Source organism: Corvus brachyrhynchos, unplaced genomic scaffold, assembly GCF_000691975.1.
Source record: "Corvus brachyrhynchos isolate BGI_N302 unplaced genomic scaffold, ASM69197v1 scaffold115, whole genome shotgun sequence".
NCBI classification, from domain to species: domain Eukaryota; kingdom Metazoa; phylum Chordata; class Aves; order Passeriformes; family Corvidae; genus Corvus; species Corvus brachyrhynchos.
The window spans coordinates 5,267,324-5,283,476 of record NW_008239553.1 but is presented as its reverse complement, the minus strand read 5'-3'; the positions used below and the strand labels follow the sequence as shown (position 1 = coordinate 5,283,476).

The following is a 16,153-nucleotide window of genomic DNA, read 5'->3' as shown; positions in this document are numbered from 1 at the left end:
GAAAGAGAGGCAAGGCATGGGAAAGGAAGTGAGGGGGCAGGGAGAGAGCTGATACTGGAAATCTCCAGGAAGGAAACTAAATCCTTAAATGCTCTGTTAGCAGAGATTCCGAGTAAATGGGAAGAAACGGAGCCAAGTTTAGGGACTTCTCCCTCCACAAGTGGCTGCAACACCCATCAACCTGAGGGAATCAGCTGCTGACACACTGGTACTAAGCCCACCTCAGACTGTAAGGGGTACTGCAAACAGCCAGGCCACAACAGGCTCCTTTTAGCCTCCGTGTATTAAAAGTTGTTTCTGCTCATGCCCCTACTTTATTAACCAACACCCCTTGTTGTGCTTCTTGACCTTCTAGTGCTGTAAGAGCAAGCCAGATGCCACAGCACAAAAGCAGAGTAAGGAGCAGTATCTGCATGTGTGGTATTAGCAGGGGTGTCTTCACCACCCAGCACCTTCCAAACCAGGCCAGGGTGCTCAGCAGGGCTTGGGAGATAAAGCCCTTTGCAGAATCAGTGTCGTTGGGAACAGGGCTACGAATGCCAGTACTGTTCATTCCCCACATGCAGGCAGCCCTCTTGTACTGTCTGAGGCTGCTGCCCAACTCAGCAATTCTGGAGGTAGTGACAACAAGTAACCAGAGCCACCAAGCAGAAAAGTTTGAAGTGTTTCTAGGAAAAAGCTCAAAGGAAGAGGATCTTGTGAAAGACAGAGCTGAGATACTCATTTGGTGAAAGGCCACTTACAGTCCTGTGAAAACCAGCTTAGTTTTTTGGTTTTTGCAGAAAGCAGACCCTCTGTTAAGACTCAAGTCAAAGTTTGTGGCTGACTTTAGGGAAAGGAAGCTAAGCTCCTTGCACAACACAGAACACCTCTGATGCCCACGGTAAGTCTCATCAAGTGTATGTAAGAGTATGTTTTAGAAGTCAAAGCACTAAAGGCTTCACACAGCCACACCCCCCAAATCAGCATCCTCCACTGCTCAGGAACAAACACAGCGTCTACTTTCAATGTACATAAAGCACCAATAAAACCAGGTACTTACTTTCTTTGGCATTTAAAACATTCAAATTGAATATAGATCATTACAGAAAGAAAGCAGTGGAAGCATGGAGGACTCGCACAGCAAAACTGCATTAAGGCATTGGGGGCCTTTGCACATGATGGTAATAAGGAAACCATTGTGGAAACACAGAGCATGCAGTGAAAATAGGATGAAATATTAGCCCCTATGTTCAAGACAAAATATCTGGATTGTTGGTTGAAGAGGCAATGGTCTCACTCAGTCTGGCCCTGGTGTTTCAATCCACAAGACTAAGAGGAATGCTGTGTCTCCACGATTGCTCCCTTTCACCGTGTTCCTGATAACAATCTCATCTTGCTAAACACCATGTTACTGCTCAGGCCACAAACCATGCACAAAAGTATTGCTATTCCTGACTACACCATGGTCAAACACAGCCCCCCAGAGTAGAGACAACTCAGAAAAAGAAGGAAGATGAAGAAACGCAGTCTTACGTAGAACCGCAATGAAACTGGTTTTGTCGGCCAGGATCCATATTCCAAACCCCAGGATCACAGCACCCAGAATCTGAAAGAGCAAGAACAAAACATACATGGTTTTGTGTAAATTATAAGCTTAGACAAATAAGAGGAGGCAGTCACTATTATCCATACTTCCAGACTAAAAACAATCATTCCTTTGCTGTTCCCACCCATCTCCCCTACGGTACTCCTCCCAGAGTAAACAGGATTAGCACAACTACAGGAAGAATGCCTCAGGCAACTGCACAGGAGCCCCAGGATCTGCTTGGCAGTTTTTCACACAGTATTTTCATAGCACATGATGTTGTATAGGAGGACCATTCAAAACAGTCTGAGGAAGAGACACCCTGCTGCTAGAACACTGTTGTCAGAAGCAAAAGGTAAGTGCATTGCTTCTGTGAAGAACCAAGACAAGACAAACACATATGATTTTAAATATTTTTTTAATAGACAAACCCGTGACTCTAAGGGCCAGGCTGGAAGATAGCTGACAAAGGATTAGATATCTGGCACCGGGAACCTCTCCAGGCAGGAAAACTTTGGCTTGTCAGGCTCTGTTACAATGCTATGGCCTCAAACCATGAAGACAAAAATCCAGCAGCGGGTTCCCTTGAGCAAAATGCTTCACCCCTTCCAAAGCCAAGCTCAGGCATTTCGGATTGGCCGCTACTTTGTGCCAGAATACCTCAGCCCCCCAAGCCAACACATCTGAGCCCCAACAGAGTCAACAGTTACGAAACATTAGCCGTGGCCTCTGCCTTGCTCACCACACAGTCTTATCTAGGGCAAGGATTAGCAGAGCAATATGCCCCTCTGAGGACTCATCTGAATCCAGACACTGAATTCAGCAGTCAAGCAACACACTCATTTTCTCATCTCACTTAGAAAGGTGGGGGCAAGCATGCTCTGTTTTAGCTTTCAAGTATCAGCAAGTCTTCAGGTTTGGTAAGAACCTGAAACTTGCGCTGTTCAGCCAACTAGGATTGGAAAACACTTGTGCAAAGGTCTAAAACAGGCTTTGAAGAAACAAGGAGCAGACAAGAACTGCAAGTGAACTCCAAGAAGCTGTTCTCACATCAGCAGGATTTCAAGATAGGATGAAGTGAAATAAAGTAACAGGGCTAAAGAGAGATTGCAATTCTGTGCTTCACTAGATAATGTTCTAACACTTGGGAGACAAGGAAAACGCCAAACCACCACCTGAAGCAAGCTGGCAGAGGGTTGTATGGACAGGCATTGGCTCAGCAGTTTGAAAGTTTACGCTAGGCTTCAGCTCCTCATACAAAGAAGCTTTTCTGAACAAAGATAAAGCCACAGCCTGAAATAAGCTGCTTGCAAGCTGTCTCATCTTGGCAGAAGGTGCAACATGTAGTCAGCTCTGGGGACAGCTTTAGAAAGTCATCAAGCAAGTTCCCACCTATGAAGAGCACAGTGACTCAGCTTCAGAAAGCACGTAGCTGTTGTATCCCAGAAAAAAAGAATTCCCCCTTGCCTTTTGTCCCAACGTGCCACACCCGCAACGCTCAGTCTGCTGATCAAGCTAGAAAGGCCCCTTGAACATGCAACAACCAGGACACCTAAAAAATTTCTCTCAAACGTGGTGGTATCAAGAACTGCTGAATAGACAGTTTAAGGCAGTCTCACATTTAAACTATAGTTTTAATAAACATTTGTCTTAACAAAGATGCAAACCGGGCTATATGCGACATCCCTTTTGGTTCACTGACCCTGAAATGTCACCTAAGTTTTGCTGTTGCTGACAAAACACAGAAGGGCTGCTGAGCAGAATTCCTGGGAAGTTATTTGTTATGAGATGCTCAGACTATCCAAGGCCTGTTTTCACTCTGATCCTTGCTCCAGTCCACAACTTGTGCATATGCCAGGAGCGGCTGCAGAAAACACTACAAGGGGAAGGCAGGGAGACAATAACTACAGGGAGAAAACACTGTCCCATTAACAAAAGTATATTTACTTTCCTACGAGGATAGTATCTCTGCTCAGCATCTTCAGGAGTTTACATTGCATAGCAAGGCTGCTTCTGCCACTGGCTTGGCTTCAGACCCTCCATAGAAAAAAACACATCTGCTTTCCATGGAGTTTAATTCCTCTGCTCCACTGCTGTAAACTTCTGAAATGGGGAACACATGCCTCCCCTCCTCCCGGGGGGTGGAGGTGTCACCCCCAGTTTCAGCAAAATCTCCTTCTACACCCAAGCCAGAAAGATGCAGATCCCTCAAGACAGGGTCAGCAGTTTCCCACAGAGAGCTAGCCAAGAGGGGCTTGGAAAAACTAAGCTGTGATAGAGCTGACTCATCTTTCTGGAAAGAACATCTGGGGGTTCCCAGCTGTCCTTGCCCAGCACTGCTTTCCTTCATGCTCGGATTGCGTGACGCAACACTGAGACTGGCACAGGGACCAACAGAAAGGCTCTTGCTTTAGGTGGTAGCCTTCTGCTGCATTTACTGAAGGGTTAGAAGTAGGACAGACAGATATATTCCAAACAAATACTTTCCAGAGACTGTTAAACTTGTCTCACAGACCTGTTTTTCCTTTAAGGAGAAGCATGTGCTGCAGCACATGTCTGCTAGCCAAGAAGGTAGACATGTTAAATTCTGATTAGGAAACTAAGATTATACTCCAAACTTATCTGCTATCTTTTCTAGCAAGCAGGCAGGCAATCCAAGTAACCTTCTTCCCTTTAACCAAAGCAGGTCAAACCCTTCCCTGAAGTTAAGGCTCCAAGACTGCAAAATACCACTAAGTCCCCGAACTACTTCAGCTATAGCAAGCGACCTTCTCACAGACCTCAAGCTGTAGAGAAGTGCTATTTCAATGACTAACTTCTAAAAAGAGGCACCAGCATGTCTCTAAAGGCTTCAATCACCAGCAAGGCTGAAGAACACACTTTAGCCAGCAAGGGCTGGCCTGCACAAGGTACAATCACATAGGCTCAGCTCAAGGTCAGAGCAGACACAGGGCTCTGTCAGCAGCATAGTGCTCACCTTTGCACAAGCACTCTCTTCACCAAAGCTCAGCAGCTTCTGGAAATCAGCACAAGGTATTCAAAACCTGTCTGTGCTGACAGCTCACAGCAATACAAGCAGTTTCTCTGCTAGACTAATATTGCTTTACCACACTGTACAAGCTCAAGAATCACCAACTACCCTCCCCAATTCAGACCTTGAACAACAACAATGGAAAAACATCTCAGGTCAACTACTTCCTATGAGAGGGAGGGTGTAATGTATGCCACCTTCCTCAACATCTGGCACATGCAAAAAGCCTGCCATCAGTCAAGGCAGAAGCACACTGAAAATCTTCACTCTAGAGAGTTATCAAGCTCAGCCAGAACGCAGTGGCTTTGAAGACCTCACTTTGACAGAGCAGTCCGAGGGGAAGACAGTGCCTGTGCTGCACAGCAGGGTTAAAGAGCTCATTTAAAGCAGCTTCTCCCTTCAGTCAGCACAGACCTTCTCACAATACATCCTACCCTACAGTTTTGCTCTCCAGGCCCAGCTCAGTGAATCAGATCAGCTTTCCACAAGACGGAGGGGGTCTGGGTGCTACACCAGAGGAGCTGGCTTGGAGCAGGGTGTGTGCAAGACAAAGAACAGCTACTTCCAATCACTTGCCACCCAGACAGGAGTTCTCAAACATCTCCAGGACCCAGAGATGGATTCAGTGCCTGCAATCCCCACAGTCTTGCAAAATATAGGAAAGTGCAGTGCGGATGTGGGTCAGCCCAACAAAGCAGTTCAACTCTGCCTCCCGAGAGCACATCTATCCCTACAGGCTGCCTGCAACCATGCCCGGCTCAGCAGAGCAGGGAGAGACAGCCAACGTGGAATAGAGATGTCACAATGACCATTGACAGCATACAGCAGAAACAGTGACAGTGTTGTATGGTACTGTAGTATTTCAAGCTGTCATCTTCCTCCTTTCCTACATGCTAGGCTGGCTTTCTTGGAGAGAACTTTCTCTATGCAGGGATTAGCTAATGAACTCAGACCGAGGTTTGGGCATAAAGGAAAACCAGACAGTGCCCAGCTACTGGGCTTCAGCAAGACTCAAACACTGTCTTAACAAATACAGCTCCCAGGGTAGACTGGTTGTTATATGCTGCTTAAAATTTATCACTTCAACAGAGGAGAGAGACTGGATGCTGATCTCTGCAGAGGAGTCCTGCACTAGTAGGAGGACAGGTTTGGACTCAGATGATTTTTCCTATCTTTAAAGTGGACTAAATCATACTCAGAAAGACCTAGCGGCACTTGAAATACCTCTCCTCTCCCTCCCAAGAGCCTTCCCCATGGATGCTCTGAACACCTCTGGCTTCGGACCATAAGACTGCAGTTAACTACACTTAGGATGGAAGTAAACACAGAGAGCAAAGAGCGAGCACAGTAAGCCAAGGGAAACCAGATCCAGATGTGCCTCAAGTTCATCCTGTGTGCTACCAGCACAGTGTAGCCATGCAGGAAGCAGGAGTGAAGCTGTGTGCAGGGACAGAGACAGAGACTAGAAAGCAGTGCTCACCTTATCATGATTTACTTCCCTCCCTCCTCTCCCAGCCTGACCCTTCCTTTTCCTTACACACTGCACAAAGGATAACGATATCAGACAGGCTATTTTCTGGCTGACATGTGGAAAGCTGAAACCTTGCACTTCCCCACTACACCATTCCACTGCAGGAAGGCATCACTAAGAGTACCATCACCATCCACAGGTCACACAATATCTAAGCATCAGAAAGACACATGCAAGAATGTGTGTGGCCCTCCCAGACCCAACCTGTTCCAAAAGGAGTTCACCTTTTGCTAAGCCTCACACTTGAAAATGACTGCAGCCAGTGGGCTGTTTTATTTCCCCAGACAAGCCTGTCCCAGTCTCCCCCACCTCCCAACTCCATTTCAAACAGGAGACTTGGACTAATTCATCTTGTTACAAATCAAAACCAGCCGTTGGGACTCAAACAAAATTAGAGTTGTTCTTTGAAGCCTGCCTGGCCTATTTAGGAGGGCACTGCCATTACTTGGCAGGCTTTGTAGCTTTGTTGCTCAGGGACAGTTCAGCTGCTGCTCCAGATGTGTCAGAGAAAGTAGTTACAACAACTCTCCTCCCAGAAAGAACCCGTAACTCCTGCTTTCTCCTCCCAGCACAGGGAGGGAGCTGTTTGCACTGGAGGCAGCAGGTGGGTACTGGGAGTGGAGCTGCTTGGCTTACCTGAGACACACAGAGCAGCTCTGACATCCCTCAGCTTCAGGGGTTGCCCTCCCTCCTTCCAAAACTGTGGCCATTTTATTTAATGAAGAGACTAGGCCAACACCCAAAAAAAACCCCAAAAAAACCCCATCTTCCAGCTAATTTTGGTCCAGGCCTTCCTTCTTACTCCACAGATGCTCACAATACTTACAAGGAACAGGAGATTGAAAAGGAAGAGGAAGTACTTGGTGACTTTTACGCAGCCAGACCCCATCTTCTTTCACTTGCAGGACCTAAGGGGAAAGCAGACAGACAATGCGTTGTTACAGACAGGTCCTCTGGGCAGCTTCAGAGCAACACCCTAACCCTGTGCAGAGCTCTGGATCATCTGGTGGGTCTCAGAGCACGTGCACAGACAGCATAGAATATCTGAGTTGCCTTTTCAGGACAGCAAAGCAGGATACCACCACCACTGCTGCCAAGATCTCCTGGAGAGTGACACAGAGCTATCAGCAGTTATGGAACAGATTCAATCACAAATACACTGCTAATTCCATCACTATTTATATGGACTTTGCAATAGTGGCATTAACCAAAACACCAACCCTAGCTACCACTGGTGGTGGAAAGTGATGCAAGCCACTTCAATTCCCTGACAGCAGTAAGACAGATGCATGGAGCTTCTGTAGCAACACAGATTATTAAAGGCAACAAAGATTATTAAGGGGCCGGAGCTGAGAGAGTAAGACCTGTTCAGCCTAGAGAAGAGATGACTGAGAGGGGACCTCATCAATGTCTGTCAGTATCTGAAGGGAGGGTGTCAGAGGATGAACCAGGCTCTGCTTGGTGGGGCCAAGCAATAGGACAAGAGGCAACAGGCAGAAATGGGTGCACAGGAAGTTCCACCTGAACATGAGGAAGAACGCCTTTGCTGTGTGTGTGACCACACACCAGAACAGGTTGCCCAGAGAGGGTGTGGTGTCTCCCTCACTGGAGATATTCAAGAACCATCTGGAGGCAATCCTGTGTCATGCACTCTAGGATGACCCTGCCTGAGCAGGGAGGTTGGACCAGATGATCCACTGGATGGTCCCTTCCAGCATGACCCATTCTGTGGCTGTCAGCTTTCCTGCTTCTCCTTCCTCCCCAGACTCAGTTATGTTTCCTATATAAACAACAGAGAACTTTTAAGTTCCTTAAAATCTGCTCTACCAAGCTCCTTTCTCCAAACAGACCATGCCACTTTAAGAATCACCAGCCAGAGAAACAGCAATACCAGGCTGGGGTCACCAGTCTGGCCTGGGAAGAAACAGCCCCAAGAGAGAGCAAGGTCAGCAAGGTTCTCTTCTGTCAGCCTGGGTGTACCAAGGATCACTGGAATCCAGTACGTTCTTTTGTTTCAATCAAAGGCTTTTGCTTAATCCTATTAAATATTTAGGTTAACTCTGGAGCTAAACTGGTATGTGGGCCTTGTTAACTGGCTAGCCTTCCCAACAACCAATGGTCACCCTAAAACTACCAGGAGAGAGCAGAAGTCTGAACTCTGTGGCTGAAGTTGCTGCTCTAACTTCAGGGAATGCCATGGCTAGAGACTGTGCTAAGCCCATCACTGCACAGCACCTAGCAAGATGTTATTGAGATGGGAAAGCAACACAGATATAAAATGTCAGCCAGCTGTGCTACAGACTTATCTCAAAAAAATCTCATCTGTATAGCAGTCATCACACCTAAGGAGCTTACTACACAGCCAGGTTAGCAGCATGTGAGTCAGATTTTCTTCAGTTAACTCGTCAGATCAGAGGCGACAAAGCCAGCAGCACCCAAAAACAGGTCCTTCAAACGAACCATGGAAAAGCTCTGTAATAGTTTCTGGTCCATATGTACACCAAATACCAAACACACAGCATTCCCATATCCAGTGCCCCTGGGTGCAGCCACCAGTTATGAGCAGGTTCTGTTCCAGCACAGATGCACTCTACAACAGCTGCATCACTACCAGCCTAGGAAAAGTGAATGAAGGCTCTCTGCTGGCAGAATTCCTCCTTTCCTCTGTGGGAGAAACGTTCTCTCAGGCCACTAGTCCTGGAAGGTACCAACACCTAAGAGAGCACTTGGAGAGGATAACTAAGATGCAAATTTTCCCATCCAGCTGGCTTGCTTCCTGGCTTCACCATGAACACATCTCCTCTTAATAGCATCACAAACTGGAGCCTGGCAGTCTAACCAGAACGTGAAGGCAGCCAGATCCCTAGGCAATGATGAATTTCTGTTGTGGGGGTTACAAATATTTTTCTCCTCTTTAACCTAGCCAAGAACTAAGCTAGGTAACAACCTCCTGCACAACGCACTGGACTTCTTAACTTAAGACATCTGATCCCAGGTGCAATCCTCCTCATTTTCAAACTGGAGGGGCAACTCCCAGTACTCACTGACTTGCTTCCTAGCACTAAAAGCCATACGCTGCCTATTTCCAACTCTGCCCACACTGTTTTCATTAGTCAGGAAAACAGAGATTTGAAGAACTGTGAGGACCTTTATAAAAGTTATTTCAGCTAATTAGGCAGTTAAGCAAGTTTACTGTGGAAGAAGATATGCCTGAGGTAACAAGAGTAAGATATTGCTTGCAGAGCTCTTCTACTCCTAGCTATTTGTTAAAGACATACCATCTTCAATGTTTATTAAAAACAAAACAAAACAAACAGCAAACCCCAACTGTGCATTACAGCACTATGCACCATTCTCTTCTTGCCACAGGGCAACACATCTCCTTCATAGCTCCTAGACACAAAGTAATTCAAAGCACAGTTTTCAAGTCAGAAGAGAAAAAGCAAAACCTTTGAGCTTTTAAGATACTTTAGAGCTCCACTGAAGTATTAAAGATTTTCCACTTTTCTGTTCTTTGCAAATTAATTTATTTTTGTTCACTACATCAATGAAACTCCTCAAAATTCTATCTTCTGAAATTATGCAGTCACAAGACTAGCAACACTGTCATACAGTAGAAGCAGCAGCTCAACAAAATTTGAGATAGGTCAGGTTTAGAAGCAGATGAGCTTGGAGTTATCAAAACCAGGCATATCCACAGGCCACTTGGCAGCAAAAAACCAGCTTAAGTACCATAGCCAGAGCTGCAATCAGAGCTGCCCATTTGCCTTCTGAAGCTGGTCAAGTTTTGAGCCTTAATGTCCTGCAGCAATGCATGCAGAGGTTAAATACATGAAGTTTTCAGTTTTCAAATTCCACTGATTGTCCACAATTATTTGTTTTTTCCTTTCCCTCTCCACTCCTACTGCTTTGACCATTTGAATTTTCATCTCCAAGCAGCAACACCCATTCTTTTCAACAATCCTGTATGTACACATCCAAGTTTTCCCTGCCATTCTCCAGACTGATGCCAGCTTTGCAGAGGATTTCATAAGAGACCATCACCTTTTCTCCCAACCTCTCATTCTCCATCTTGTAAAGATATGCAGGATTATTTATGCAGTGTGTTGCTTTGAAGCACTACTGCCATAAAAACTTGGTTGCCAACACAGCCTGGTCAGCTGCTGTGTAGTTGATCCAGGGCCTTTCTCAGCCCAGGCTCAGTCCCAGGACCTTCAGGGAGAACTAATTCCAGGAAGGCATCAATTGATCCAGAACTCAGGGGTTTCCTACCAGGAGGAAATGGAACAGATCTGCTCAGGCTAGACTGGCATCAGGGGATGGCTTCATGCCCCCTCCATGACCTCTAGTTCTCAGGCCTGTCGTTCTCCCAGCAACAGCAATGACAGCAAGACATGTATGTGGAGCAGGAATATAAAATCCAGGACACATGTGCCTGAAGAACTGCAGACAGAGCCCTGCTTTGTTAGTAACTGCAGAGGAGTCCCCTCACAGCTCAGAGATTAGCTTATTTTTGTCACAGGGGCCTGTGAAACTCCCAGCCCCCCTCCTGTAAAAGGTGACCCCAGAGAAGGACAGGTGATATGGGGAGAGTTGAATACCTCTGCCTTCCGACCCCACCACTGGCCACAGAGGCAGGAGGGGGAAAATTCATGCACAGACATTATAACCACACCAGTCAAGGGGCAGAGAGGCTAAGTTAATTTTTAATTGCAATTCTGCTCTATCCAATTAGATCCTGTACTGCCTCCACCCAGCAAGCACTGCATGCTTGGTGCTCAGTGAAGTTTATGATATTTGGCCCAGGCTAGAGCTGTACATGCCTGGGCCACGCAGCTCTGCTGGGAAGGGCTCAGCCCTCCTCTGCAGCACCACCCCTGCGCTCACTCTGCAGGTTTCTCCCTGATGAGCTCTGGCAGCTGAAACACCTCAGCTGCCAAGTTACTGTACAGCACAAATAAGGGGCTCATTTATGAGTGCGATGAAAGAAAAGGAAGAAGAACCAGAAAGCGAACCAGAAAGCAAACCAGAGCAGAACAGCTGTGGAAATCACCATCTCAGTAGATCAACAAAAAAGTGCAAAGTTCATGCAAACCCTTAAGGACAGCACACGTGTTCCCAAGAGCACTGAGCTCTGACAGTCAGTCCGAGTACTCCAACTCAGGTAAAGCGGTTTCACATTTGACTGCATCTACATAGCCTGAGGATGCTATCCCCCCCTTCCCCAGATCCTCTTGCTTAAGGAAAGGAAATGATTGGTTACAAAGAAGCTGCAGGTTGATTCTGTGTACTTTGACCAGTTGCGCTCCACCACCACCACCCCTCAGGCTCTAACACCAGGGGACATAAAAGGCAGACCCTACAGGATGCCCTACTACCAGCTTCTACCAGGCTAGGATGAGCTCAAACTAGCACCAGATTTGGCCTTCACAAGTTATTTCCCTTGCCCCCACAAACACCTCGACCGCCCTGTAAGGCTGGCATGCTGGCTCAGTTCTGCTATCCCTCCTGTCTGCTCAAGGAGAAACTTCCAGTTTGACAGATGCAGAGATGCAGCAGCCAGCACTATCAACTAAAGATCTGCAACATTCCCTAAGGCTCCTGATCCTTCTTCGCATCTTGCATCTGATGTGGAAGGTGGGATCTTTGGGTGAAAGTCCAGCTGGTCCACTGAAGCAAGCACCAAAGCAGCCTCAGCTGACCTCAAGCACTGCAGGTGCTTCTTGACACAAGAAGCAAGCACCATCTTCCTCACTTACCTAAGTCTTACACATTGCAACATTTCCCTCAAGATATTACAAGGCTGAACACTTAAAATATCTAAAGCTGTCCCTGATCTGGTCTCACCACCCTGTTTTTTCCTTCTCACACCTAACATCGACCAAAGTTAGCTGGGTTCATTCGCAGACAGATTGACCAAGAAATCCTGGAGATGGAGGAGCTCCCACTGCTGTACTCGGGTTGCATAACCGGCTCCCTCTGCCCAAAGCAACTAGCAGGTGTCCCTAGAAAGGGATCAGCATGCTGCTGGTTCCATAAAGATGTTTATCTCCACAGTAATTTGCATGAGGTTGAGGCCATTTTGAAGGCCAGTGCAGTTACTTGCTGCAGTATTATCCCAACCCAGAAGCCAGAACCAGATTAGACCTATAGCTGGACAGAGACCTACAGAAGCCAGCACACTAAATAAGTTGCTCACTAAATGGTCACCTTCCAGCTCCAAGGCAGACATCCCCATGCAGGAGAGACTGGGGAAGGGGCGGCTCAGAAAGCCATGGGGCAGAGGAGGAAACAGGTTATTTTTTGCAGGATTCTGAGCCCTTGCACCCTAAGAGCCAGCTGCTTCTCTGTCCATGCACATGTAGAACAGACATTGGGCAATCAGAAAGTCTCCTGATCATGACTGATGGGACAGGACAGCTTCACACAACAGTACCAGTTAATGAACAATGACAGAGTTACTAAGTCTCCTGTTAACCAGGTACATCTCTGCCCTCAGGGCAGGGACTGTAAGATACAGCCCCATTAACATACAAAGAATATCCTAAGGAGTTCATCTTGTTGACGTTAATATACAAAGGCCTTGGACTTTCAGTACACCTGGGAGGTACATCTTGTCTCTGGCAAGCAAATAACCACAGAGCTGATGAATGACCCAAGTCTAAATTCACTGAACTTTCCTTTAAGCTTCACTGAGATAATACCAGCTGTGTAATGACCTTGAAAACGTAAACAAGATTATGTTTGTTGTGGAGATTTTCCAAATAGCATCTCTTCACAAGTTACAATGGAAGGATTGAGGGAGAAGCTGGATCCTAAAAATTAAGGTGTATATATATATATCATATTTTCTATATATTTATACGTGTGTATCTCAGTGATACACGGCTTCTTTTTGAAGGAAAGTGTCAGTACAAGGTGGAAAACTATTTCTGCATAATACAAATTTTGAAAACAGAACAAAACAGCAGACCCTCTCTTATTCCATCCACTACTAGAGACAGTTTCTTCTTAAGCAGAAGCAATTGTCTTCAAGGTAGAGGAGATGATCTGAGGGCTAAGAACAGAGAGACCAGCTACAACAGCCTGCAAACTGCAGAATCACAATTAGTTGTCAGCAAACTTTGAACTACCAGCACAGACATGTACAGTGAGACCCGAACAGCATCTGCAAGACATCTGCAGGACAGAGACTCAAACGTGCATGCAGTCCCTCCGCATTTGCTATTCCTGGGGCAAAGAGAGCAGACTAGAGCAAGGCAACAGCTGGCTGCAAGTACTGCAGAAATACCCTGGAAAGAACAGATTTCTCAGAACAGTTTCTGAGGAAATTCATCAGCTCACACTTGCTCCTGGTGAGACATTCAGCTTTTCTGCCTGACTTCTGTAGTCAATATACTGTTGTGTGAATTATCTGACTAGCAACTGCATCCTCCAGCAAGATCCTGGATTAGAAAGCACCCGTAGGACTACCTACAACGGCTCAGATTTTTCGGTATGTTTTATCACAGCGAGCACATGTTGTGCATCTTGTAAAAAGGAAATGCGTATTTTAGAAATGTACTTCTGATGCTCGACAGGAAGTGATCAGATATTTATAAACCACTATCATATCGCTAAAAAGAAACCAAGTTCGCAGCTCAGTATCAAAGACCAGCAGAGGTTTTAGAAGCGTTTGTTTTCATCTCAGTATTTACAAGCAGTGCAATAGGTTTTGAGAACATCTGGCCTTCACACTTCAGTTTGAAAGCCAACATTTAAGCAGGTCTTCAGTCCCTACAACTGGCAAATTGAGAAAGTTCTTTGCTATTTTCTACACACTCATGCTTGCATAGCATGACAGTATTTGCAGGACAGCATTTCTACGATTTAAGCAGAACTTTCCATGCATCAAGACCAGAGATACAACTCTGCCAAAAAAATGGGAGGAAAAAACCAACCCAAAACCCCACAAACTGTCCCAGAAGTCAGTAAAGACCAAAAAGAAAGTAAAGGAAATTAATCAACTTACCAAAAATAGCAGACAGAAGAAATAACCAAAAGTACAGTTTAGTGGACTTTCTCTTTTTAATTACCACGTATTAGAATGTTAGTTGTGCAACAAGCTCTGCAGGTCAGGTCCAGAAAGAGGTCTCCACACTAACTAAAGCCAGCGTACAAAGCAGTAAAAATGCAGAGTTTTCACAAAACTGGTTGGGCAACTCTGTCACTTGACTACATTGGCTCTTTAACAGCTTCAACAACGAGACCAGCTCAGCTTTGTTTTCTACACTTGGAGCTGTCAGGCTGCAAACTTAACCTCTGAAATGGATGTGCCCACCAGCTCCCACACCTGTCAGTGGCACCAGTGTGTCAAAAGCAGTCCCCTGCTCTGGCCTGCCCCACACCTCCCCACAGAGGAGCACAACCTGTGAGCAGGACCTGCACTCCGAACTGCAGCAGGGTGACCAGCACAGAAAAGCAGCACTCTGCTTGTGCTCAGGTAAGCTTCTCCCCAGCATGGTTCTGCAGCACAGGGGATGCTTCAAAGTGTTTCTCCATGCCAGTCATCAGCCTGCAAATAACAGGTGCAAGTACATGCACAGGACAGACTCCCCTGTCTCCCTTCTCATGCAAGCAATGCCTTGGAGGTCAACGAATCTCCTCCAAGAAGTTGCACAATATCCCTCCCAATGCCACTTGGCTTGGAGATACCTTTCTCAGACCCACCAGCTTTCCCCTCCTGCCAGAGCACCCAAAAGCTACCACAATCCACTCAGGAAGAAAGCCTTTTTTTCTATTTTATGAGACAGCAACAGAGACTGTGAGACCTAGGTAGGAGCCAGGTAGTATAACTGATTTTTATCTTTTCTGCCTCCTCTTCCCATAAAATGCAAGAGGTCAAGGTCGAGGACTTTTTACTGTAAAGTTCCCTTTCCAAACAAACTGGTTTTCAGTTACTTCCATTTTCTCAGACACTAGGGTAAATAACTAGAGGGTAATTAGATTCAGCATGCCCATGACAAACATGTTTCTGAGAAGTTACAGTATCTGCTTGACCTGGGAAATGAGGTTTCCTATTCTCTTGATTATTTTCAGGAATTAGCAGAGAAAGTAGTTTTACTTCAAGGGCAGGAAGTTTTCCCCAGCTTAGCAACTTGCACAGCCCTTAAACAAACAACGTCTCTCTCCACCTCCCCTCTGCTTATTGAGACTTCAGACTACATGCCTCCAAAGACAGGTGGATGGGGCTGAGCAGAGCCTGGGCACCAGCACCCAGCATGGGAAGGAAGCTGAGCTTACCCAGCACCATTCCCAGTAATTGCAGGTTCTCCTGGAGTACATTTCATAGCTGAAGCCAGACACTTCTAGAAGTCAAAGCACCAGAGACTGCCTCTTCAGAAGGGCATAGGACAATGAGCACTCCCTTGTCCTTCTCAGATTAACCCTCTGGAGACACCCTGCCAAACTAGCCAACTCACCGCAGCAGTGAAGTCCCTTGCAGCTGACAGACCAGCCCACTGGAGAATGGAAGTGTCTTCTGGCACCAGGATTCACCTTAAGACCTCTCTCCCTGGAGTACATTCACATGATCTCAAATGGCAGAAAGGAAAAAAACCCAAACAAACCAAAAAGCCAAAACCCACCACAAAGCAAACAGAAGAGGCCTCTGGCTTGTTATTCCAAATGACTGTGAAGCTTTAGAATTAAGTAATCTTCCTTGAACAACAGAAGAGACAGGTTAGTAGTCTACTTTAATCATACCACAATGCTTTATATCAGATCCTTTGCTGATAGCAAGGCACTGATCTCAAGAAGCAGAGGCTTTAACCCTTTAGCCCACAGATCAAGTAGAGCTGGAAGAGTACTGCAAATCCATCATGACTGGAAAGTGAAAAGAAGTCCCACTGGCACAGGAAAGTACCTCAGGCCACAAGGGGATTAATCTTTTGGCTTGTTACCAGAAACAGTCCCTCTACTATTTGTAATCTTAGGAAACTTGGGTTTTGCCAAATAGATCATTTGCTAATACACAATACCTGAA

The 16,153-nt window shown here is 46.2% G+C and overlaps 1 protein-coding gene across 1 annotated transcript in view; it reads right to left on the bottom strand.

Annotated features, from left to right (window-relative positions):
- CD82 (CD82 molecule) overlaps nucleotides 1–16,153 on the bottom strand; it is a 40,919-nt gene that overhangs the window by 14,077 nt on the left and 10,689 nt on the right. The window contains exons 2-3 of the mRNA XM_008639395.2: nucleotides 6,956–7,037; nucleotides 1,516–1,588 (exon numbers count right to left, since the gene is read on the bottom strand). Of these exons, the coding sequence (XP_008637617.1) occupies nucleotides 1,516–1,588; nucleotides 6,956–7,018 (136 nt within the window). The 5' untranslated portion in view covers nucleotides 7,019–7,037. The remainder of the gene's footprint in view (nucleotides 1–1,515; nucleotides 1,589–6,955; nucleotides 7,038–16,153) is intronic.